General features: G+C 38.7%; 1 protein-coding gene across 9 annotated transcripts in view; it reads left to right on the top strand.

The window, feature by feature from the left end:
* LOC136881194 (protein turtle) overlaps positions 1-24,878 on the top strand; it is an 850,346-nt gene that overhangs the window by 746,763 nt on the left and 78,705 nt on the right. For all 9 annotated transcript variants that reach the window (XM_067153896.2, XM_067153892.2, XM_067153894.2 and 6 more), the window contains 2 exons: positions 7,942-8,127; positions 16,705-16,932. In XM_067153896.2, coding sequence (XP_067009997.2) covers positions 7,942-8,127; positions 16,705-16,932 — 414 coding nt within the window. The remainder of the gene's footprint in view (positions 1-7,941; positions 8,128-16,704; positions 16,933-24,878) is intronic.

The raw sequence follows: 24,878 nt of genomic DNA, 5'->3' as shown, positions 1-24,878 counted from the left end.
CAGTAACAGCTTGCTGGCACTTAAGGTGTTGATGTGGTTCCATTTGGCACAAAGAGCTGCAGGGTTTCAAACTTGTCAGCTTGTCTCATACATGCTTTATAGGGGTATGAGCTGACCAGCCGAGTCCTGTAGAAAGACGAGGGCATGCGTTATCCTGCATCCTCAATGTACCGATGTATGTTTAGTGCTCCATTTTTAATAAACAACAGCTCAGTCTGTCCATGAGATCCAATGCCTCTCCTCCTCCATAGGCTGTACTCGCGGCATAACGCTCATCCAGAGATGTGAGGACTTTGCTCCTGCATCCAGTTCTGATGTTCTTGAGAAATCACACACATCAAATCGAGTCCATTGAAAGATCTGCTTCCTCTCACTAATTCTGGCGACTCTTCATCATCTCTGGTGATGTGCACCCATCCGGTCCGTTTTACACACGAGGAAGTGGTGATTTTCATTCCTTGCTACTTAGTGATAGCGTTCCTCTCTACAAACATTCTTGCTTGGCAGTGTATTTGTTCAATACATAGCTTTTCTGTGAAGTTAGTGCCTGTTTTTACGCTCATTTTCTAAAGATATTTCTTTTTGTATTCTGTATCATTTGACAAATCTACATGTTACGTCAGATTATTCATGTCGAACAGTCTGCCCTTCATCAGAGAGATGTATCACCCTGTTGGCCGTATGCTTATCATTTAGTTCACCGTGTGGGAAATCTTTGTGCACAACATTTCAATGCTCACATGCCTACCTCCAATCCCTCACTCCTCTTCCTATAAAAGAATATTGAAATAAATGTACAAATTCTATCATTTTGATAATTTGGTACAAGATGCAAAAAGACATCTTTATCCCATTAACAAAACTACATGCGATCTTACAGTATTGACTAAGCTGAATTTTGCCAGCTCCAGTTAAATTACTGTGACACTTAGATTACGGCCTGTAATTTTGGGCTTTAGCCGTGTCAGAAAACAAGGTGCAAGACTTCTCTGCATTTGACCTTGTTTTCTGATGCAGCAAAAGCTTATTATCATTGTGTGTTTTGACATTATTTACAACTGCAAATTTTAAAAAAATTCTTTGACAGTTTTTCAGGCCTTTCTTCTCCAAATTTTGTAAAGCAGTTATCATATCCATTTTTCCAATTCCTTGTAACCCATCTTTCATTTCACCATATTTTTTTTTCCAGCAGTCTGTTGGCAATTTACAAATTTTGCACATTATTCCAATCTCTCGCCCATATGCAATCCAGGACATGGGACCATTTGCCATTAATTACATGAAGGATTCTTCTATACCAGTTCTAAAATAATAAGACATTATAATTATAATAGTGCCAAAAATCTTCAAACTTCATCCACAGTTTTTAATTTCATATACCAAGACATTCTCAACAATGATTAATTGCACCATGTAGAATTTAGTTAGGGTGAATTGTTTAATGATTTCCACTGTGTAGAATTCAATTGGAAAAAATTTGATAGTATTTTCAGTAAAATGTTCGTATTTTGTCAGATTTACAATACTTTGTTTTAAAAAAATAGAAATATTATTTTCCATGTTGGCATTGATGCTTTCACGGCCCGTACATGATACTGTATAGGCTTTTGGGCTTGTGGCGTGTCAAGGAAATAAGGTGAAGTTCTATTATTTTTCATATTTTGCATATTTTCCTCCCTCCATTAATGTTTCCATCAAGCTTTCCAGATTTATATTGAGATGGTGAGATGTTCTTCCAAGAAGCATTTCTATAAAACCTATGTCAACAGCTCTCTCCCAAAGCAGCCCACAACACAGTTGTGGTGAAGGAGAAACCAGTGAGAAGGGTTTCATTAAGCTGTATGTCATGTGGTATCATTTTATAAAATGTAAAGGCATATTCTGTAAATAATGATGTGAATGGTTTAAGGATAAAGATTTTTCAAATTCCTATTCTGAACTTCCTGTTTTGTCAACATTTTCTTCATATTGTGCCTCTCTCTGTACATATTTACTACACGTGATATCTCGTACCACTCACCGCCTCACCTTTCTAACAATAAAAACCATATTTCACTGATATTGACAAATTGCAGGTGATGTTTCTCCCACCAGTACAAATTTTCTCACCTTATAATATTCGTAGAGATACATATTACTAAAACTATGAGGCGTGTTTTTTTAAGTAAGGGCCAGTTTTTTTAGACACTAGTAGTTCATGTGCGCGTCGCAACAAGCACGTGCGTCGTGTGCCGACATGCCTTAGGAACAACGGTGCTCAGTTGCAGCTCTGTTGCTAACCTGTACTGTTCTGCACCTGTTCTGTGCTTGCTCAAATGTTCAAGATTATTGACTCGGCCACCATGTTGTTTCTGAAAACCTAAACTTTAGGAAACTGTGCTCTCAGTGGTTCCCTAAACTCCTAACAGAGGACCACAAAAACAAGAGATTTGAGTGTTCAATGACGTTTTTGACTTGTTATGCCGAAGAAGGTGACGGCATGTTGAGTCAGATTCACAATTAAGTATTTTTTATTTTCCACCTTGTCAATACATTAGTTGCTTAAGGCAACATCTTCAGCCACATAACACTCTTCAGATGAAAAATTTGTATATTGACAAATACTCATGACAATACTCGTGAGTACTTTGTTTTCAATGTTTCTCTCATAGCACTGATACTTTGTCAATATATGAATTTTTCATCTGAAGAGTGTTATGTGGCTGAAGATGTTAATAATATACTAAACATGTACCACTTTTAACCAGTAAGTTGCCTTAAGCAACTAATATATCGATAAGGTGGAAAATAAAAAATACTTAGTTGTGAATCTGTTCAAGTGTGATACGGACCATGATGTTGATTTTATATAATGTTGAGTCAGATCATAACGGGAGATGAAACATGGGTTTCGCATATCATGCCCGAATCAAAGCAACAGAGTATGGAATGGAGATACTGTACACACATTCACCTGTAAAGGTGAAGGCCAAACAGACTCTGTCCCAGTGCAAGATCATGGTTATCAGAGCAGGCGGCAAGTTTCCATGAAGAGAGTGTTCAAAACTTAGTTGTAAGGTATGATGAGTGTTTAAACAAACTTGGCAGCTGTGTTGAACCTGCAAATAAATGTAGTGTTTGAAAATCATCTTTCATTGTGTAGTTATGTTTAAATGGCACTTACTTAAAAAACATGCCTCGTATATTAACACACTTTCTGTGTTTGACAACATATTCCCAAAGCTATAATAACATACTCTGTTTGTTTGACAACATATTCCCAAAGTTATAATAACATACTCTGTTTGACAACATATTCCCAAAGTTATAGTAAGATATTGTGTTTGTTTGACAACATATTCCCAAAGCTATAATAACATACTCTGTTTGTTTGACAACATATTCCCAAAGCTATAATAACATACTCTGTTTGTTTGACAACATATTCCCAAAGCTATAATAACATACTCTGTTTGTTTGACAACATATTCCCAAAGTTATAATAACATACTCTGTTTGACAACATATTCCCAAAGTTATAGTAAGATATTGTGTTTGTTTGACAACATATTCCCAAAGCTATAATAACATACTCTGTTTGTTTGACAACATATTCCCAAAGTTATAATAACATACTCTGTTTGAAAACATATTCCCAAAGTTATAATAACATACTCTGTTTGTTTGACAACATATTCCCAAAGTTATAGTAAGATATTCTGTTTGTTTGACAACATATTCCCAAAGTTATAGTAAGATATTGTGTTTGTTTGACAACATATTCCCAAAGCTATAATAACATACTCTGTTTGTTTGACAACATATTCCCAAAGTTATGTAAGATATTCTGTTTGTTTGACAACATATTCCCAAAGCTATAATAACATACTCTGTTTGTTTGACAACATATTCCCAAAGCTATAATAACATACTCTGTTTGTTTGACAACATATTCCCAAAGTTATGTAAGATATTCTGTTTGTTTGACAACATATTCCCAAAGCTATAATAACATACTCTGTTTGTTTGACAGCATATTCCCAAAGTTATGTAAGATATTCTGTTTGTTTGACAACATACCGTATATCTGAAGACTATTCACTCCTAGTCTTTATTATACTTACCAGATATTGTAGCAGTTTAATCATGGCTGAGAAATGATATAATGGATGCAAACACTTTCTCACGGAACTGGAGTGTTTATTGTAGAGAAAAGATAGGAATGGTAGGAGTATTCATTCCGATGAAAGAAGAATTTGTAACCTATGAAAAAGTTAAAGATGACAAACATGAAATTCTAGGTGTAAGGCTCATCTCTAAAGATAATAGGTAACTTGATATTATTAGAGTGTGCAGTTCTGGAAAGGGTGGCACAGATGTGGGTGACAATACAAAAAGGAACAGGATTTTAGCAGGTGATCTCACTTTACCGAATATCAAATATTTATTGGTAAGGAAATGCAAAAACAGTAAGTATGACGAACAAATGGCACATAAGTTAATCTGGGTAGAACAGCTGAATCAAAAAGTGAAAAAACCAACTAGAGGGAAGAATATTCTGGATGTGGTGTTGGTAAAACTAAATGAGCTCTATAGAGAAACTGAAGTAATAGACAGTATTAGTGATCATAAAGTTGTTTTTGTCATAGTTAAAAGGAAGGTCATAAAAGTAGGACTGTTAGGCAGTACCATATGGCTGATGAGACAGGCATGAGGGAGTTTTTAAGAAATCATTACAATTGGTGGAAAATGGTAAATAAAAATACCGTATTTACTCGCGTATTAGATCCCTTTTTTACCCCACTTTTACAGCCAAAAATAATAAAGGGGGGTCCAATATGCGATAACCTCAAAATTTTGTGCAGCAAACAAGACTTCTAGGCTATAAAGAGCTATAAATTATACGTGTATACATTCTACGCTATTATTTAACAAACTTAGAATGTATTTACTGGCTATTTTCGTCGGAAGGCAGTATTTCTAAACGTAAAAAGACAAAAAATGGTGAACACGAGTTTTAGGCCTACGGTACATATAAAAGTCCGTTTTAGTTACTCATATCACGTCATTGGCTACATCTCATTAATTCCTCTGGTGAGGTTGACGTCAGGAAGGGCATACGGCCATAAAAGCTCGCTACGAAGATTCGTCTCACTTCATACTCGATCCCGTAAAAGAAAGGGATAAGGGTATCGTGTTATCATATAATTAAATATTGATACAAAAGAACCTAATGGCCAGTCATTTGTCTCTGTCAGTTCAGCAGTAGGCCTACCACACAGTAAACCTGATCACTGCTTTCATTTGAATTATAAGCCTTGCGCCGCCAATTTCCCTGCCTTGCTACCGGCGTGTTGCCATTCTATTTCTAAATGACGTCATCTTGACTGCTATCTCTCGTCAGTCGCGTCAGCCATGCTTCATTGTTCATTCTCTTCGAGCCATGCTTTGCAATCAAGGGCATGCAAGGTCCCGTCTTTTTGAACCTTTTAAAAATAATTTCGTTCCTGACTATAGAGTCTAAACAGTGTAAATCTATTCCCAGATGGTCTCTGATATTCCCAGTTGGTGTATATGTAGCAGATGCCACTCCTTCCGAATAAAGCAGTACTGTAGAAGGCATGCCAAACCATCAGCTGATAACTAACTAGCATACGGTATTCCCAAAGCTATAGTAAGATATTCTGTTTGTTTGACAACATATTCCCAAAGCGATAATAACATACTCTGTTTGTTTGACAACATATTCCCAAAGCTATAGTAAGATATTCTGTTTGTTTGACAACATGTTCCCAAAGCGATAATAACATACTCTGTTTGTTTGACAACATATTCCCAAAGCTATAGTAAGATATTCTGTTTGTTTGACAACATCTTCCCAAAGCTATAATAACATACTCTGTTTGTTTGACAACATATTCCCAAAGCTATAATAATATACTCTGTTTGTTTGACAACATATTCCCAAAGCTATAATAACATACTCTGTTTGACAACATATTCCCAAAGCTATACTAAGATATTCTATTTGTTTGACAACATATTCCCAAAGCTATAGTAAGATATTCTGTTTGACAACATATTCCCAAAGCTATAATAACATACACCATACTCTGTTTGTTTGACAACGTATTCCCAAAGCTATAATAACATACTCTGTTTGACAACATATTCCCGAAGCTATAATAACATACTCTGTTTGACAACATATTCCCAAAGCTATAATAACATATTCTGTTTGACAACATATTCCCAAATCTATAACAACATACTCTGTTTGACAACATATTCCCAAAGCTATAATAACATATTCTGTTTGACAACATATTCCCAAAGCTATAATAACATACTCTGTTTGACAACATATTCCCAAAGCTATAATAACATACTCTGTTTGACAACATATTCCCAAAGCTATAATAACATACTCTGTTTGACAACATATTCCCGAAGCTATAATAACATACTCTGTTTGACAACATATTCCCAAAGCTATAATAACATATTCTGTTTGACAACATATTCCCAAAGCTATAATAACATACTCTGTTTGACAACATATTTCCAAAGCTATAATAACATACTCTGTTTGTTTGACAACATATTCCCAAAGCTATAATAGCATACTCTGTTTGTTTGACAACATATTCCCGAAGCTATAGTAAGATATTCTGTTTGTTTGACAACATCTTCCCAAAACTATAATAACATACTCTGTTTGTTTGACAACATATTCCCAAAGCTATAATAACATACTCTGTTTGTTTGACAACATATTCCCAAAGCTATAGTAAGATATTCTGTTTGTTTGACAACATCTTCCCAAAGCTATAATAACCTACTCTGTTTGTTTGACAACATATTCCCAAAGCTATAATAATATACTCTGTTTGTTTGACAACATATTCCCAAAGCTATAATAACATACTCTGTTTGACAACATATTCCCAAAGCTATAATAATATACTCTGTTTGTTTGACAACATCTTCCCAAAGCTATAATAACATACTCTGTTTGTTTGACAACATATTCCCAAAGCTATAATAATATACTCTGTTGGTTTGACAACATCTTCCCAAAGCTATAATAATATACTCTGTTTGTTTGACAACATATTCCCAAAGCTATAATAATATACTCTGTTTGTTTGACAACATATTCCCAAAGCTATAATAACATACTCTGTTTGACAACATATTCCCAAAGCTATACTAAGATATTCTGTTTGTTTGACAACATATTCCCAAAGCTATAGTAAGATATTCTGTTTGTTTGACAACATATTCCCAAAGCTATAATAACATACACCATACTCTGTTTGTTTGACAACATATTCCCAAAGCTATAATAACATATTCTGTTTGACAACATATTCCCAAAGCTATAATAGCATACTCTGTTTGTTTGACAACATATTCCCAAAGCTATAATAACATACTCTGTTTGTTTGACAACATATTCCCAAAGCTATAGCAAGGTGACAACGTATTCCCAAAGCTGTGGCATGTTTTATATATGTTTTTCCCCCCTCTCCTAAACACTTAGAATGTGCTGAAATACATTTAGGTAAGTTTTGGTGCCAACCCTGTAGTTTAGTGGAAGGAATTGTCATGCAGTTAAAATGTTCAGTCCTCGGTAAATTATAAAGGTATGTTAGAGATTGGGGAGAGAATGCTCCAGGCACCTCTTTCCCTACAGGTGAGTTTATGCGCATGTTTGTGATTATAATTTTATTTAAGATTTATAATTGGCTTTCTGAAATCATAAACACCAGCTCTTTCAGAATGCCAATGACATTTGTTTTGTATTTGAGGCAGTTATTGTTCTACTATATATTAACTTTTAAACAAATGTATCCAGATCTACACATTGGATCTAGCACAATTAAGTTCTGACAGAGCTGGTACGTTTGAAATCCCTTTTAGTTGAGCCTTTTTAATATTTGTGATTGTGATGCACAGGCCCGAAGCCAGGACAACCACGCAATCTGACAGTGACGGAAATCAGCAACGGCTTCCTCATCTCGTGGCAGGTCCCGCTCGAACGTGCTCATCTGGTGCAATACTATACCATCAAGTACCGCACGGACAGTGCGTGGAAGACCCTCAACAAGGGCCAGATACGGCCTGAGGAGACGTCCTACCTCGGTATTATAAACAACAACTAGTTACTTTTAGTGTCAGCAGGGGCATCTGGGTTGGGGAGTTGGGAGAACTAGTGGTGCTTTTCCATGCTTTCCCATTTTCACATAATGCAAAAGCTGTAACTGTTAGGGCATGTCACTTCCTTTAGTCCTAGGCCTCTCCTCTCCCATCTTCACGTTAAAGCGAAGAGGCTCTGAACACAGATGAGATGAAAATAATCCATTACTTGAGATTGTTGAGAAACTGATTGCCTTGGGAGAAGTACCATCTGCTTTGTAACATGTAGTTATAAAGAAAAAAGTCATTTTTAATATAGTTGAGCTAGAGGGTGTTTCTTGTAAGTCTTTCTCCCCCATAACGTCATACGTTCCATGTACCTCGATATGGGCTTCCCGCAGCTTCCACATCCTGTCTTTGTTGTCATTTTTAGGCCTGTAAGTGTTCCCTGTTTTGGTTTATATGAATTCTCCCCCACTGCGTCATATTTCTACCTCTTTATTCATATTGTTAAGTATTATCTTATTTACTACAAGTATTATTATATTATTTATTACTGGTTATTTCTATATTAATGTTATTTCTATTATTATTATTTATGTGTAACTGTAGTTGTCCCGAATGTACAGACAAGAAAGTTTTACAAAATACAGTTCCACGACACGGAAACAAGACATACTTAAGTAACTTAACATAAAACTTGATTTAACAATGAAGGTGATGCTACATTAAAGGTATAGTTTAAAGTGAAAGTATTTAATGGATGAAAGAATTGAAAGTACGGCAATTGGAACCTAGGGTAAACTCGGACTCATCAAATTAAATTTTTAAGATGACATTAAGCGAAGAAATAATGAAACACAAAAGGAATTAAGCTAAATGAAACAAAACCGGAAAACATTGAGAATAACATTGCAAAAACACTGAAATAACACTTACTTCGGAAAGGCAGGAGTTCCCGAGGGCAGTCCTCGAGCGCGAGCGCTCGCGAGGGCGCTCGGATGGAAAATGACGCCGAGCTCACGCATCATTTTTCGAAGCCGGCCACAAGGCCGGAAATGGCCCGATTACAATCAACCAATGAGATCAAACTTACCCTAGATTCCTGTACCTTTTTGCCAATAGGAAATCTCGTTACCATATATGGTCATTTTAACATCGTTAGCAATTGCACAAGTTCTGGAACATTACGATTACAACACCAAAATTTCATCATAGGAAACCACACGTGTGGTACAGGTACAGGATGCTCCAAAATAAATCACCTTACAAATTTTACATCAGATTACATAAAAACTACATTTAAAAAAATCACTTCAAAACACTTTTGCATGTTGAAATGTTCATACAGTTCAATATTTCTTGTGGTTACATAAAATTCCAGTAGAGTCCAGAGTTGCAAAAAAAATTAAATCCTTCAGACAAATAAAAAAAATTAAAATTTACATTTCCAAACACACTGTAGTTTCAGTTCTCCGTCCCACCAATCGGTGACAGTATGTTTAAGTTTCCCGGTCTTGATCAGGGTGTTAATATTGATTGTAGCCAGGTATGCGATGTTCTTTTTTTTTCTTTTAGTTCTGACTGGGTCACATGAAGGCATAGGTCCCCCAGAATCCGACGACCTATATGCCCCGTCATGAACGGGGGTGGATTGATTACCACCTGGGGATTTATCATTATTGTTTTCATACTTCATGTTTGATACAGTCTATCACACAAGTTTGTATATAGTTGGTCACCCGAAAGTGACGAGTTGTTGACTATCAAGGTTGTAAGCCTTGAAGCCCCCAGCACTGATCGGTTCACTGACCCAGTTTCCCGCTGGGATTGGTTACCCAACCTTCCACTGGATTGCTCAGCTTAACAGGGACACCTCTTGTAGGTTACGTGCTGGAGTTGGAGTGAAAGAGGCTAGTTGGATTCTCTTGCTGAATCCAATATTTTTTGTTGCAGATACCCGGCAACGACGCATTTCACTCCCATTTGCCCGGAGCCACAAGGACTCCTCCCAGGTTAATTCCTGGGACCACTTTTTGCTTTATTTATTATTGATTTAAGCCCACTACGGAGCGCTGATGACTAGTTCTTCCTCGATGCTCTTCTTCATTCCCAATATCTCTTGAGCCTTGCTGGTAAATTCTCCTTTCTCTTCTGTGAAAGCGGCTTCCAACTTCTAGGGACTCTGGGAGGTGGGGTCCACGACTGTACCATAGCACAAAATTTGGAACGATCTTTTATATCAATGTCTGAGATCCCAGCCGAATCCAAGTCCTTCTGTACTTCATTAAGCCACAAGTTTCCAGTCTCATAGCTTTTAACCAAAGAAAAGATCTTGCTAAGCCTGTTGCTGTCCATTCGTTGTAGGTGTCCGTAGAACTTAAGCCTCCTACGTCGCATGCTGGTATTGGCTGTCGATACAGCTCAGAGTTCAATTTAAGTCTGTAGGTTCCATCTGGGAGCAATCTCGGTCCATGAATTTTCCTGAGGATACGTCTTTTGGCTTTCTCTAGATCATACATTGTGCCTTTTTTGTTCATCAGGAGGGTCTCTGAGGCGTACAAAAACTGTGGTCTGACAACAGTTTTGTAATGACAGATCTTAGCATTTTTTGAAATGCACCTCTTATTATAATGGTTGTGGAATAGTTGGTATGCTGCATTGAGTTTGTTACAGCTTTCTAGGATGGATGTACCGTCTCTACCATTGGGGTGGACCCATTCACCAAGATAGCGGAAGCGATTGACTGTCCCAATCGTTCCATGTATGGTTGTCAAAGGGGGGTTTCCGGGATGCCGAGTCTCAAAGTACTTAGTTTTGTCATACGATATGTGTAATCCAGCCTTCACCGCTATCTCGTGCAGGGCTTCGATAGCAGTTCGATAGAGTTGTTGGTTAGGATTGCAATGTCATCTGCAAATGCTACGCACCTGATCTCAATCTTTTGGGTCCCAGCTCCAATGGCAACTGGTTTAATTGCTATATTCCTCAGTGTACATTCCCAGTTCTGGATGACTTTATCAAGCACTAGATTAAACAGAATGGGTGAGAGGCCATCACCCTGCCGTACTCCAGTTTTTATCTTGAAACTCCGAGATAGTTTTCCCCTGAACTTCACCTTAGATGTTGTATCCGTAAGAGTCTGTTGGAAGAGGGTGCGTGTGTTGCAATCGACATCTCATTCTTGCAGTACGGAGAAGAGTGTCTGGCGGTCGATGGAATCATAAGCTTTTTTTAAAGTCAATGAAAACCACAGTGATGTTCATACTCCTTACTTGTTTTAGTTGGAGAATGGTTTTTAGGTTGAAGATCTGCTCGGTACAGGACGGTCCACGCCGAAATCCTCCTTGATATTCACCAATCGTTTGATCACATTGGCTTTCCACATTGTCCAGTAAAATCCTTGATAGCACTTTGTATGCTACTGACAGCAGAGATATCCCTCGGTAGTTGTTGACATTACTGTGGTCACCTTTTTTGTGTAAAGGGTGTATGATAGCTGATTTCCAGTGATCAGGGATCCTGCCAGTCTCCCAGCAGTCGACCAAGATCCTGTGTATGGCCTCTGTGATCTTATTTCCACCTGCTTTTAGAGCTTCCGCAATGATGCCATCTTCCCCTGGTGCCTTGAAGTTCTTAAGATGTCCGATGGCATTAGCAACTTGCTACATTGTTGGTGGGTTAGATGGGAGGTGTATCTCTGGAGGATCTTCAACAGGTAATCTTTGCGTGGGCTCTTCGCAATTGAGCAACTGCTCAAAATAGTTTGCCAAAAGTTCCACGTTCTGGCGGTTGCAGGTGACCAACTCTCTGTATTCTTAAAGTGAAGGCATTGTGGTTTATAACCCGAGAGTTCCTCTTTGAAAGCCCGATAAAAGTTTCTGGAGTTGTACATTTTGAATTCTTCATCTAATTTCTCCAGTCTTGACCGATCATAAGATCTTTTCACACGTCTGATGGTCTTACTCGACAGTTTCCGCATCATTCTGAAATTTTCCTAGTCTTCCGTTCATTTAGTCGAGTACCACTTCGTCCAGACTGCAGCGCGCTCATCAAATGCAAGATCGCATTCAGTATTTCACCATCTATGTCGTCTCTTCCTTCGAGCTTGTCCAAGATTATTGGTCATTTCAGTTGGTTCCAGTCTTTCATAACTTTTTGCAAGATGTCAGTTGCAAAACGGTCTTTATTCTCTGACAGGAATTGGGGATCAATCCTTGGTGGAATTGTGGTAGAAGGAATCTTTCGTTTGGGCAGTAATCTAGTCTTTATTTGTGTGAAGAAATGGTCAGAATCAACATTTCAATCTTTACAAACTCTGACATTCATGATCCCTTTCCTGCATTTTACACTGATAGCAACATGATCAATTTGAAATGTACTATAGCTGCCCTTGGTGACTGCCAGGTGGTCTGGTATTTTGCCTTTCTGGGGAAAACTGTGGACATGATCTTCAACTGATGTAATCTACACAGTTCAATTAAGCGCTTGCCGTTGGTGTTTGTTCGTCTATGTGCTGTGTAAGGCCCCAGTATATCTTGGTACTGTCGTTCTTTTCCCAGTTGAGCGTTGAAGTCACCCACGAGGATTTTGACATGGTGACCGGGGATCTTACCGATCTCGTCGTCTAGCATCTGCCAGAAACTTTGGACCTTTTCAGGGTTCTTCTTATTGTCATCATTAACTGGAACGTGTGCATTTACAATAGATTATCCCCTGTTGCCACATCTTAGAGATAACATGGAGATGTGTTCGCTAGCTGATGTAAATCCAATGACAGAATCCATTATATCACGTCGTACTAAAAAGGCTGTACCAAAAACGCTGGAGCCATGTGTGTTCTTGGACGCTGGTTTCCCCTTAATTACTCTATAACCTTCTGACTCAAAAGCCACATCATCAGTAAATCTGGTTTCTTGGACTGCTGTTATTGCAATTTTGCACTTATGCAGGATGTCGGTCAATTGCTTGAGTTTTTCGGTCTTACAGAGGGTTTGAATATTGATGGTTCCAAAGTGTGTGACAGTTTTGGGTCTCAATAGGTTGGTGATATTGGGGAACTCCGACTTTCCCCGCACGATGAGGTCAGGCTCCCCAGAATCCGAAGGCCTGAATGCGCCACCATTAGTGACAGGAGATTGGATACTCCCTGGGGTAGCGACATCTGCGTCATTGTTTATCATCGTATGCGAACTAGTAAAGAAATTTACTAGGGGTGAAGACTAAATGCCTTCTGGGTTGGCCACTCCGAATCTTATTCAGGAGCGTCGATTACAATGGGGTCGGCAATCCCAAAGGCATTTTAGAGCTACTGCCAACTATTATTTAGGCCGCCCCTGACATGGGGAACAGACACTGCTAATGCCAAGCCTACTCATATTATTCCCTGAGTACTGGGCTGCCTCTTCCGCAATCTCCACCGTTCAGAAGTACATCTTCTCTGCTTAGGGCTTCACTCATAACCCTGAGCAGGGACCCTTACCAGATGCTACACACCAAGTCAGTGTGCTCTGGGACTCACGTAGGCAGGGACGTGTTTCTTCTCTTTCTTGTGAGACTTCTTCAGCTAACTTATACGCCTGGTTGGCATGGCTACCACAATCAGCCAGTTCTATCAATAACTGATGTGGCCTCTTTAAGTCTGAAACTTAGGTAAGTATTTAGGAGTTGCCTCCAGTTCCAGCGATCTTGAGCGATGTTTTGCCAATTAACTCCGGCGATTTTATGGATGTCCTTGTCCCAGCGATCCGGTGGCCTTCCTCACAGTCTCAGTTTATCTCTTGGGCTCCATTCGAGAACAACGTTGGTCCATCTGTCATCTCTTCATCGGGTCACATGTCCTGCCCATTGCCACTTCAAGGTTGAAATTCTCGTTATAATGTCAACGACATTTTTGACTGCTCTTATGTCATGGGCCCTCTTTCTATCTCTTCTGGTAAACCAAAGAATAGAGCTCTCCATTCCTCTCTGGGCAGTTCTTAGTTTTTGTTTAGTGAACTCATTCATTGTCCAGGTCTCACAGCCATAGGTCATGACAGGGAGAATGCATTGGTATGAACTTGCTTCTTTAGGTTTACTGACATGTTGGATTTGAAGATGGTTGAATATCGTCCAAATGCCTGCCATCCTAATTTGATTCTTTGGAAAATTTCTTGACTTATATCTCCTTTCATATTGATTTGTTGGCCAAGGTAGATGTATTCACCAACATTTTCAATAGTTATTACCTCTATCACTACATTTTCTGTAGTTACCCACTTGTCATGCATGACCTTTGTCTTCGACAGATTAATCTTGAGGCCTACTTGCTGACAAACTAGTACAAGATCGCATACTTGTGATTGCAGTTCTTCCATATCGTTAGCTAACAATAATATATCGTCCGCAAGTTTCAAGTGATTCAGCCTCCTCCCATTGATTCTGACACCTCGATCTTTCCATTGAATTTTGGACATTGCCATTTCTAAAACTGGAGAGAAGAGCTTTGGTGAGATGGGGTCACCGTGTTTTACACCACGCTGAATGGGAAAATCTTCAGTTGTTTCACTGACACTAACAAAGGCGGAAGATGATTCGTGTATCTCGTTAAGTATCTTGATGTAGGCTGCTTCTACTCCCTGTTCAGCTAATGTTAAAAGGACAGATGAGTGGTTAACAGAATCAAATGCCTTTTTGAAATCAACAAAAACTAAGCAGAGGGGCAGTTCATATTCATTCATTCGGCTGATTACTTCCCGTGGAGCAAGTATGTAGTCAATGGTGCTAAAACCACTGCGGAAACCCGCCTAAGAATTGAGCTAAGAGTTGAGCTGATTCTATTAGTCAGGACGGCCAATAGGATGATAGTTCATGATGTTGTGGATGCTACCTTTTTTGTGAATATTTGCCTTGTTCCAAGATTTGGGAATCGATCCTCGTTGGAGAAAAGAAGTAAAAATTTTAGCCAAATAATTTGCGATTGCCTCCCAGCCAGTTTCAGAAGTCCGTCATCTCCTGCAGCTGTATCCTATAGCGCTTTTGACTTCGGCAGGTAGGACATGTGAGGCTGAACCAAGGACGGGCATTGCTGTGTAATGAACTATACAAGTTTCTTATGAATTTTAGCAATTTATCAGTTATTCTGCCATGTTCACTATCCATTGCTATTATTTGTGTCTTGCCTATGGTTAGCTGACTCCCTTTATTCTCAAGGCTGGATCTTAGTATCTCTTTACATCTGCTTTTCCTCTATCCTATCAGTGTCCATCTCTCTCCTCGTCTTTAATAAGGCTCTTGTTTCATCACTGAATTTCTTGAGCTGTTGCAGTTAGCACTTCAGTAGATCATTTTCTTTGAAGAGCTTCATCTTTGTTTGCCTCCAGCTTCTTAAGATCAATTATTGTTCTCCTATCTTTCACTAGTTTTTGCCTTAGGTGCATAAAGTTGAATAATCTGGATCTTGTACCTTTCATATAGTCTCAGAACTAAACAAGCTATTCTCCTCCTTCAAGTGATGACACACTATCAATAATGCTTTTGTTAATCAAAAACCCAACTCCGTTAAGTTTTCCATCCGGCTCTCCAAAATAATAGAATAAATGTCCAGAATTTAGATGCAGACAGTTTTCTCCTTTGCGACGCACCTCACTTAAGCCAACAATACTCAAATTAATGTTGTTTAACTCTTCCTCTAATTCTTCTAGTCTTTCATTGCCCAATAATGTCCGACAGTTGTAAGTGCATACTAGAAGAGAGTGGTTCTTGGCAGTGCTGAATATGGGCTTGTGGGACAACAAGGAAAAAGATTGTGGGGCTACTTTATCACCAGAGAATTCGGTTTTAATGGTACACATCATTCTTTTGACTTCAAGGTTTGAAGCTTAATCAATGACGGATTGGCGATCCCGCCGCACCTGGAGGCTGACTGCAGTGGTTTCCCACTGGGTGATGGGATCCTGATACGACTACCACAAGAAATTGTCAGCCTCAACAAGGAGTCACTCAATTATTAAGACCTTCTATCTTGTTGAGGCTGACAATACGGATTAATTATGAAATGTATTTCTTGTGGTGCTTCAAGAAGTACCAAGAAACACAAATTATTTCAGCTTTGTAAATATAATTATTTTTTTTCCTGTGGAATGGTATACAAAATAATTTTTGCCTAAATAAGTGAAAGAACTAGCAGTTTAAATAGACTTTCCAGAAGTAGTGCTCTCGTACGTGTCCTTGGTTTGCCGTATATTCAGTTCAAACCTTGTGAATATTTTTGGACACCAGGAGTCATTTTTCACACACGTTACGTAAAGACAAGAGCTAGATCTCACTTTTGAGCTGGAAACAGTGAAGGCCCCCCCATTCTTTACAGCTTCTTGAAACTTGTTCCAGTAACAAAATGCCTCATTTTTGAAGTACAGTAATATCTAGAATTTTAAAATACATTCTGAACAAAGCCTCAATTTGCATCAACAATAGCAAAATATTGGTTATTTACCTACTAAACTTGTTAAAAATGATAAGTGTTCCCATACTCTTCAAGCTGGTAAAAAACAACCATTGTAATCAAGTTCAAGTTTACTAACTTTTACACATCATTGTTTGCAGTCAAGAATCTGGTGGGTGGTCGAACGTACTACTTCCGCGTGCTCGCCAACTCTCTCAAGAGCTACGAGAGTAGCGAGGAAATAAAATTTCCTGTACCAGCTCGTGTCAAACACAAGGCCATCACTGCCGGTGTCGTGGGAGGCATTCTCTTCTTCTTTGTTGCCATCATTCTCTCGGTGTGCGCTGTCAAGATCTGTAACAAGAGGAAACGTCGGAAACAAGAGAAAGGTATGTTTCCACCAACACACATTTGCTATTTCATTTTCCACCTGCTCAACCTTTTTAGCATCATCTTATTGGCATAGCAGGTCCTTGTCTAACTGAATCCCGTCACCTCTCCTACCGGTTGTTATTGTGAGTCCACCAATGTCAATGCCCGGCAGAGAATGTCCACAAGGACTCGTCTAGCTGCGGTCATACAATGATCAGTTTGGATTATTGTCAGTCTGCTTTGCATTCGAGATAAAAACTTGTTTTTGCGACTGTAACGTTTCCACTGTAACGAAGAGCCTTGGCATTCTGTAATTCAGCTTATTTCTCAGCTCGGGGCCTTGCAGCATTTCATAACGTATCTAGCAAGTGGAGATGTTGCTGTTCCTCCTTGACAAGGCGCTGCCATCTGCTGAGCTTATAACACCTTGCCCTTTGCCTCCATTTCCATGCTAAACAGCGAAGTAGGATGTCCCTCCTTAGTTCCTGTAGGTGAGCATTTTTCTTGTTAATACACGTGTTTTGGTGATTAATGAAGTGTTTGCAATTGCGATTGAGTTTCTTATAGATTAGTTGCGATTGAATAAGTATCACGCTTTAAGAACTTAAGGTATGTATTTCTGTTGTGCGGTTCAGTTGTGTTAACTGTGTTTCATTTTTTGACTACTGTAATTATTCTGTATGTTCATAGGCCTCTCCAAGAAAACGAGTAACGTTTAATTGTCGGGGCTGGTGAACGCGAAGGTAAAAGGGCTCAGTGCTATTTCTAGACATGTATTTGTACCCAACTGTCAGGCAAGAATGGCATTGCCTTGGGCTGAAAATAAAGAATTTCTTTGAAGATTATCTTGCACATAGAACTCTTACAATAATTGCAGAAAGGAGAGAAATTAGAAACTAATGTGAAAGCAGAGCAAGTTGGATTACGAATACATAGTTACTGGTACGCCAGAAACAGGAAGAGGTGATGAAAACACACAATGTACCAATCTGACGGAACATTGAATTTCAGACAGGAAACACTGTAAAACATGAATTCAAGTGCTGCAAAGCATTTGCCGTCACTAAGAATAAAACTGTGGCATGCAAAAAAAGTTAAAATCTAGATGTGGAGGTAGAATACCAGAGGTGACAGTTGCACCAATATGACATGTTTAAAAACCATGCTAGAATAAAACCCTTCCAACATAAAATGTTTGTATATTTTGGATCAAATTGTGAACTTTAATAAAAAATCACCCAGATGGCCACAAAATTGTTTACAACAATGTGTAATTTGGGAAGTTATTTCACCTGAAGTGTACAAGTTCGCTAGAAGCAACAAGGAGCACATGAAACAGGTGTAACAGACCTAGTGAAAGCCTGAAGCTACAGCATGGTAAGAAACTAGGTACATTTTTTGGTCGTAAGGGCACTTCAACACATACAAAAGCTCTTAGATATAATAATAGATCCGATGACATACCTATCTTGTAAGATGCCAGTACTTACGAACCACTTATTGTGTGTACTGATAAATGGCTTATCAACCAACTACCGAATTCCTGTGGTATTCTTCTTATCAGAGAAACTTTCTGCCCTCGAACTTGTAATGCTGTCAGTAATTAAGCAAGTGAAGGCTTGCGGTTTTGTAATATTTTGGTAGTTAATGACAGTCATGAAATTAATGCTAACATTGTCCAAAGAAAGCCACAAGTATCAGACTGTTATTTCTAGCTTTCGTCCAGTGCTACGTATTGAAGAACAGTAAAAACATTCTTCTAGAAAAGACAGTGACAGACGGACATGAAGGCATCTAGAAAACTTTTATGAACTGCAATCATAGGAAATAATGAAGACTGTTTCTTTCTTAACATGGAAACACATTACACGTACGAACTTGAGAAGGGCAGTGATATTCAGCTTGAACAGGATATTGAAAATAGGCTTATTTTCATTATCATCGCACACACAGAGAAATAGAGGGAAAAATGGAAACAAAGGTCACATCAGAGGAAAGAATGTTTACTATTTCAAGCTTAATGAACCTCCACATAAGTTCACTTATCCACAATACTTTTCTAGAGAAGAGCTGCCCAGAAGCGTAACAAATGAAGGCACATCGTTGTTAAACATTCTACGCTGGCATGCACAAGCATCAACAATGTACATTGGAAGTTTTATAGTGAATCAACTGGAGAAGAAAACTCAATGTAAACTGTACTATTAGTTCCCCCCATCAGAGACGCTGTGTTTCCAACTGAACAATTATAATGATCATGTGTTTCCAATTCATGTGCACAGTTTGTGTCTACCAGAGTGTGAAACTTTGACTGTTTATTAATGTGCACCTCATCAGCTGATTTGTAAAATAACAATTTCTATCTTTCTTGAAAAACTGCTTAAAAACAACATGAGGGGGGCAATCACTTGGGAACAAGCGCAGAATGAAGGCATGGCTTCCAGCTTCCCGAGGTTCCCTGTTGCTACTAGAACCAGTTTTAAGCTGGTGAAGTCTATCTTATTCAGAAGACACGGCAAACTGGAAGACTTAAAGAAACTTGTTATTAAAGACGCACACCTCTTTTCAGGCTGAACAATTACTCAAGTGCGACCACTTCAACGAAATCCCCATCAAAGTGGACAAAAACATTAAATCTGGTTCCACTGTGGTCTCATTCTGAACACTGACGATGAGTTGAAGGAAGACACGAAGCACCGTGGCGTGACTTACACCCAGCGAACTACGTGCATACAGATGCGTTCATTGTCCCCTTCATATTGTCAGTGTTGCCAGGAAGAGTTGCGATGTGAGGCCGTACATCCACCTCCCGTGTGGTGCTATCAATGCCAAAGATTTGGACACATGGTATCTCTTTGTTCAAATCCGTCTGTTTGTGGAAGAGAAACTCATGACGCAGAAGAGTGCACTAAATTGCTGTTGTCTTCATTCTGCTCGAGATAGAAACTGTCCAGTCTATCTCACTGAGAAGAAGACCGTGGATGGTCTCTCCTACAGGAAGTGCACCATAACTTTAATTCCATTAACGCTCTTTCAAAAACACTAGACTTTAGCATGGTAACACAGAGTCTACCAAGTTCTTAGTTTGCTTTGTTAACACCAGCGAATATCGCTGTGCCCACAATGGCAGTTGTTCCCGTGAGCAACACCGGAAAGAGGAAAAGGTCGACCAACGGAAGCCTGTGTCGGCTAAGCCAGCGCAGCAGGTGGGGAAAGGCCAAATCTCTCTTACCCAAGAGGTCGGTGAAAGCTGCACCCAAGCGGGCAGAGGTTGGGAACATGTCTTCCAGCCTGTCTAAACAAGAAGAGAAAGACGACACCCTAACCAGGTGCTCTCCTACCCCTTCTGCGAATGGTCTCTTCCAGTGGCAGGAAGAAACCCCGCTCCAAAAAAGCTTGAGGTGTGTATCACCTCGTCCAGTCTCGATCTTCGGATATAGATGTTAGTGTATCTTGTCACCTAATATGTTTTTAGTAGTCCACACAATGGCACTGTCATTGTAACGGTTATGACAGGCAGCACCAGCTGATCGGTCAGTTCGCGGCGACTGTAGTCAGTATTCAAGAAACTAATCTCACACCAGTCATTATACGATTCTGAGACATAATCGACAGATTGGGGTTATGCCAACTAGGCTTCTGGTGACATTGGTATTTTTACTCGTTCTGACATCTTTGCGAAGCAGTCCATTAAGAATCTATCTGTGTATGTGTTTCATTGCCTGTCATAACTACAGTTTTCAATGTTTATTTCCCACCAGGTCAGCCGCTTAATATCAATGATCTTATAACTCAGCTCCTCTTATTGCATTACCATAAAACGGGGTTCGAATGTGACAGTGACTTCATTTCAGGTGTCACCGAGGATGAGGCCCACACTAATGCTTTGTGTGTGTTTATAATTACTCGTCATTCCCGTATTGTCTGTTATGTGCCGCTTCCGCTGTGAATTGTAGGCACATGTTTTCTAGGCCATATCTCAGTTTCAAACATGGTCTTGTCATAGTTTCTTTCATGAAATGCAAATGATTTGGACTAAGATGAGAAGATTGCGGAGTGAAAATGTGACATTGCTTTTCTTTTAAATTTATGACAGATGGTGTTTCTCTATAATGTGACGGATTTATAAAAGGAATATTGGTGGGCGAAATTACTGAAATTGGACAGATGATCAGTTAGAAGCAACACTGAATAAAATCGAAGGCCAAAAAAGTTTCAATTCGTTAAGTGGTGCAGAAATATGAAATCCATGGGAACATGTTGTGGGAAAAATGCACGGAGAACTTGCTGGTAAGACAGGTGGTCAAACAGTGTTGGCCTGTGAAGACGAAACATCGTCAGAAGGACAAGAAGAAGAAACAGTGGTTTATGCGGAAAATGAAGACAGTTTGGGTTCGTGGGTAAATCATTCAGACGATGAAAATACGAATGGACAAGAGGATATGAATGTTGATGATCATGAGGATGAACACGTACAAAGAACTAATGAGGAGCAAAGAACTGATTTATCTGCAGAGACTTTGTAGTCGTCAGGTATGATGGGCAACTATATCCAGGAAAATTATTGACAAACTTCGACGATGTGGGGGAAGCCAAAGTAATCACTATGACAAAGAACTGGAAATACTGAAAGTGGCCTGAACGTTGTGGTACTGCAAGGAGCAGTTTGTCAGGAAGATGCAGACACCACATAAAATTGGAAGACATGGCATTATTTAATTGACTTGAAGTCTTAAATAATTCACTCTTGTTGCCATATAATTTGTTTTAATGTTTGTTACTTTACTTTTAAGAAATCCTATAGTGAAAGAATTGAATAGAAATAGTTTTTCCTATTACAGTGGTGCCAACTATTACGGATTGTCCGTAATTATTACGGATTTCACCTCACGATTACGGAATTACGGTCAAAGGGGAAATTATTACGGAAAAGCTGACATAATCAGGAAAAATAATTTTCAACGAAAAAAAGAAGGAAAAAGGCTCGAAAGTATTGAGCCTTTCTCCTAAATCGTCCTCATTTCAATGCTTGTGAGTTGACAATTATACTTATTCGATCGTGACTTCCTTTTGCTACCCATAAGCGTTGTAAAATTCATTGTGAATGAAGGAGCTCAAGCGCTGCTCTTCTCCACTGTAAATCCTTCAATAATGTTGTATTTGCTATGGTAAGTGCACTGACAGTTGACAGAAAGATTGAGAAAGAAGTGAGGCCTACATTAAGAGCATCTGCACTGGAATCTCTTATGGTTCAGAAGTCGAAAATTTCATCGGAGTGGAAAGGATGCTTCCAGAAAACCTACACTGAAAACCTGCTTCTGCGTGAGAAACAAGCTACAAGGAATATTTTATTACAGCACTAACAGGTTGTGTGCAAATGTTATTGTGTAATATGATATATTTTCGAATAGATTGCTAGAGGGAAGGGCAAAAAGGGTGTCATTATCAAGAAGGGAGGAGCATGCTTTTGATTTGACTCGAAATTTTTCTCGGGGTGGCGGAGGGCGATTACTGATATTCCACTCTGCTATTATTAAACTCTAAACTAACTTTCGAAAGAAGGAAACAATTAAAAGTGATTTCTGTGCTGAGAGAGTTGAAGACAGTTTGGGTTCGTGGGTAAATCATTCAGACGATGAAAATACGAATGGACAAGAGGATGTGAATGTTGATGAAATGGTTTCAATATTAAAACCACTTTTTAGTTGCGGTGTGAGAATGTGCCGCAGGGAATTCAAGCAAAGGAAAGCCCCCCCATCACTCCCTTGTGAAGAAAATACAAAATCGAACCCAGTACGTCAAATGACGACAATACAGCTTCCATCGCTTACATTTTCAGTCCATTTTCTTTAATTTTGGAAATTATGTCATTTAAAAAAAAAAGTTGTCATATTCTCACCCCACACCTCCTGAATCGACTATGGTAGTGCGGCTTATAGTACAGCATCGAGCCTTTTTTACAGTGTTCACCGTAGTGGAGTTAGGCTGGCAATGTGAGCTTTCTGTAGCCTACTTGTAGTCACAATGACGCACACAAAATGCTGTCAACTTGTCTACATGAATTTATTTACAGTTATTTACAAATTAAACACATATAACCTTTATCACTGTATCGCAAACAAAACACTTCACTCGGAGACCATCAACAAACCACCATTTTTTTTACAACTGCCTATCACAAACACATGGAGACTGCAACCACTGCATGTCAACTACCAGCTTTACCAAACACTCGTTAGCATGACGTACGTCTGATCAGAACAATTCCTGTTAAACCTTGACTCTCTACCATCAAGACCACCTCCTTATATAGGTGCCTGGCCAGGCTTCTAGAAAGACATATTACAAAATACCTTCTCGTAAATTCTACAATGCTTAAAGCCCAGATACGTAGGTCGAGTCATAAGTCACGGCAACTATATTTTTTTTCTAGCAAACAGAAGACAACACGGAAAATCTAACATATGCATTTGGAAACATACAGTATGTACTTGCGTATGATGCCACTAGATGGTGTATGTAAACAACAGTGTGGGTCAAAGCATGCCTGCAAGTTCAGTGTGTGAGTGAGAGCATCACAAAATGGAAATCTACAATCAGGAGCAACAATCGTATATAAAAATAGCAGTTCTGTATGACCTAATCCCCAAAGTATGAAAGCCATTACGTGGACAACGGTTTGCTAACAAAGAGGATATAGTAACAGCATTTCAGTGAGAGGTGTCACACGTCAATGATACACATGCATGAATGGTATTCAGCGCCTGCCCCACCGCTGGCAACGCACAGTGGATACTTTGGGTCTGTAACCAGTGGAGACCTGTCCTTTGATGTAGTCTTGTATATTTGCTGTCTATACCATAATAAAACAATGTGTACCAATGGCCTGTGTTCTGTCACTTTCCTACAAGAATTTCCTGAAGTCAGAATTTGTCTTCAGGCACTATGCGTAAGTACATGCCCTGTATTTCCAAATGCATATCTTAGATTTTCCATGTTGTCTCCTGTTCGCGAGAAAAAAAAATAGTTGCCATGACTTATGACTCGACCCTCGTACATTGTAAAGAGTATTCTCCATAATTCTCCTCTGACCTAGTGCCATTCTGGATATTTCTGGATGTTACAACGTGTTACACAATACTGTAGCAGATTGCACATCATATATACAGGTAATAATAAATGATATACTATTCATTACAGGTTCTAACATGAACTAAACTTACATATATGTACAGCACATGTTTCATGACATAAACTCACAAATAATCCGATCGTCCAACTACGTAAATAATAACAGTACTAAGTGGATGGACACACTTCATAACCATATATTACAAGTCATAATAATAATAATAATAATAATAATAATAATAATAATAATAATAATAATTCAAGCTTGATACTTGCATTATTTACCCACGGGTGAAATAATATTGTTTTCAAGTTATATTAGTCTTACACTTGCATCAAGCGGGAATTCCATTTTTATGAATAAGGAGGGAGCAGTTACTCCTATAGTATTCTGCCAAAATTCGTGAAATGCCGCTATATCCAAGCTATCAATGCATATTTAGTACCCAATACCACCAGAGGTACTAAATCTAAGTTCTCAAGATATTCCGTTTACGTTCTTACTACTTCCTAGAAATAGACTACATAGGAACATAAATTTTAGTATACTCAGATTGTAACATACTAATATTCAGTTAATTAATTTTAGCCTTATATTTGAATAAGTTTTCCTTTAAGCTAGTTGTAGATATATTCTTTAGGTTATAAGTTGATACAATTTTTCATTAGTAGTAATCTTAATTAATTGTATTATTGTAATTCCTTATCTGACTCACATATCTCAATAACAGTAATTGATTACAATGATATTTTAGATTAATACTGTAAAAATAAAAAAAATGTATGTGGTTAAGTGTAAGAGAGGGCCAAGAGCCCTTACTTTGCCACTTAA

Source organism: Anabrus simplex, chromosome 9 (genome assembly GCF_040414725.1).
Source record: "Anabrus simplex isolate iqAnaSimp1 chromosome 9, ASM4041472v1, whole genome shotgun sequence".
NCBI classification, from domain to species: Eukaryota; Metazoa; Arthropoda; class Insecta; order Orthoptera; family Tettigoniidae; genus Anabrus; species Anabrus simplex.
This window is presented reverse-complemented; position numbering and strand designations above follow the sequence as displayed.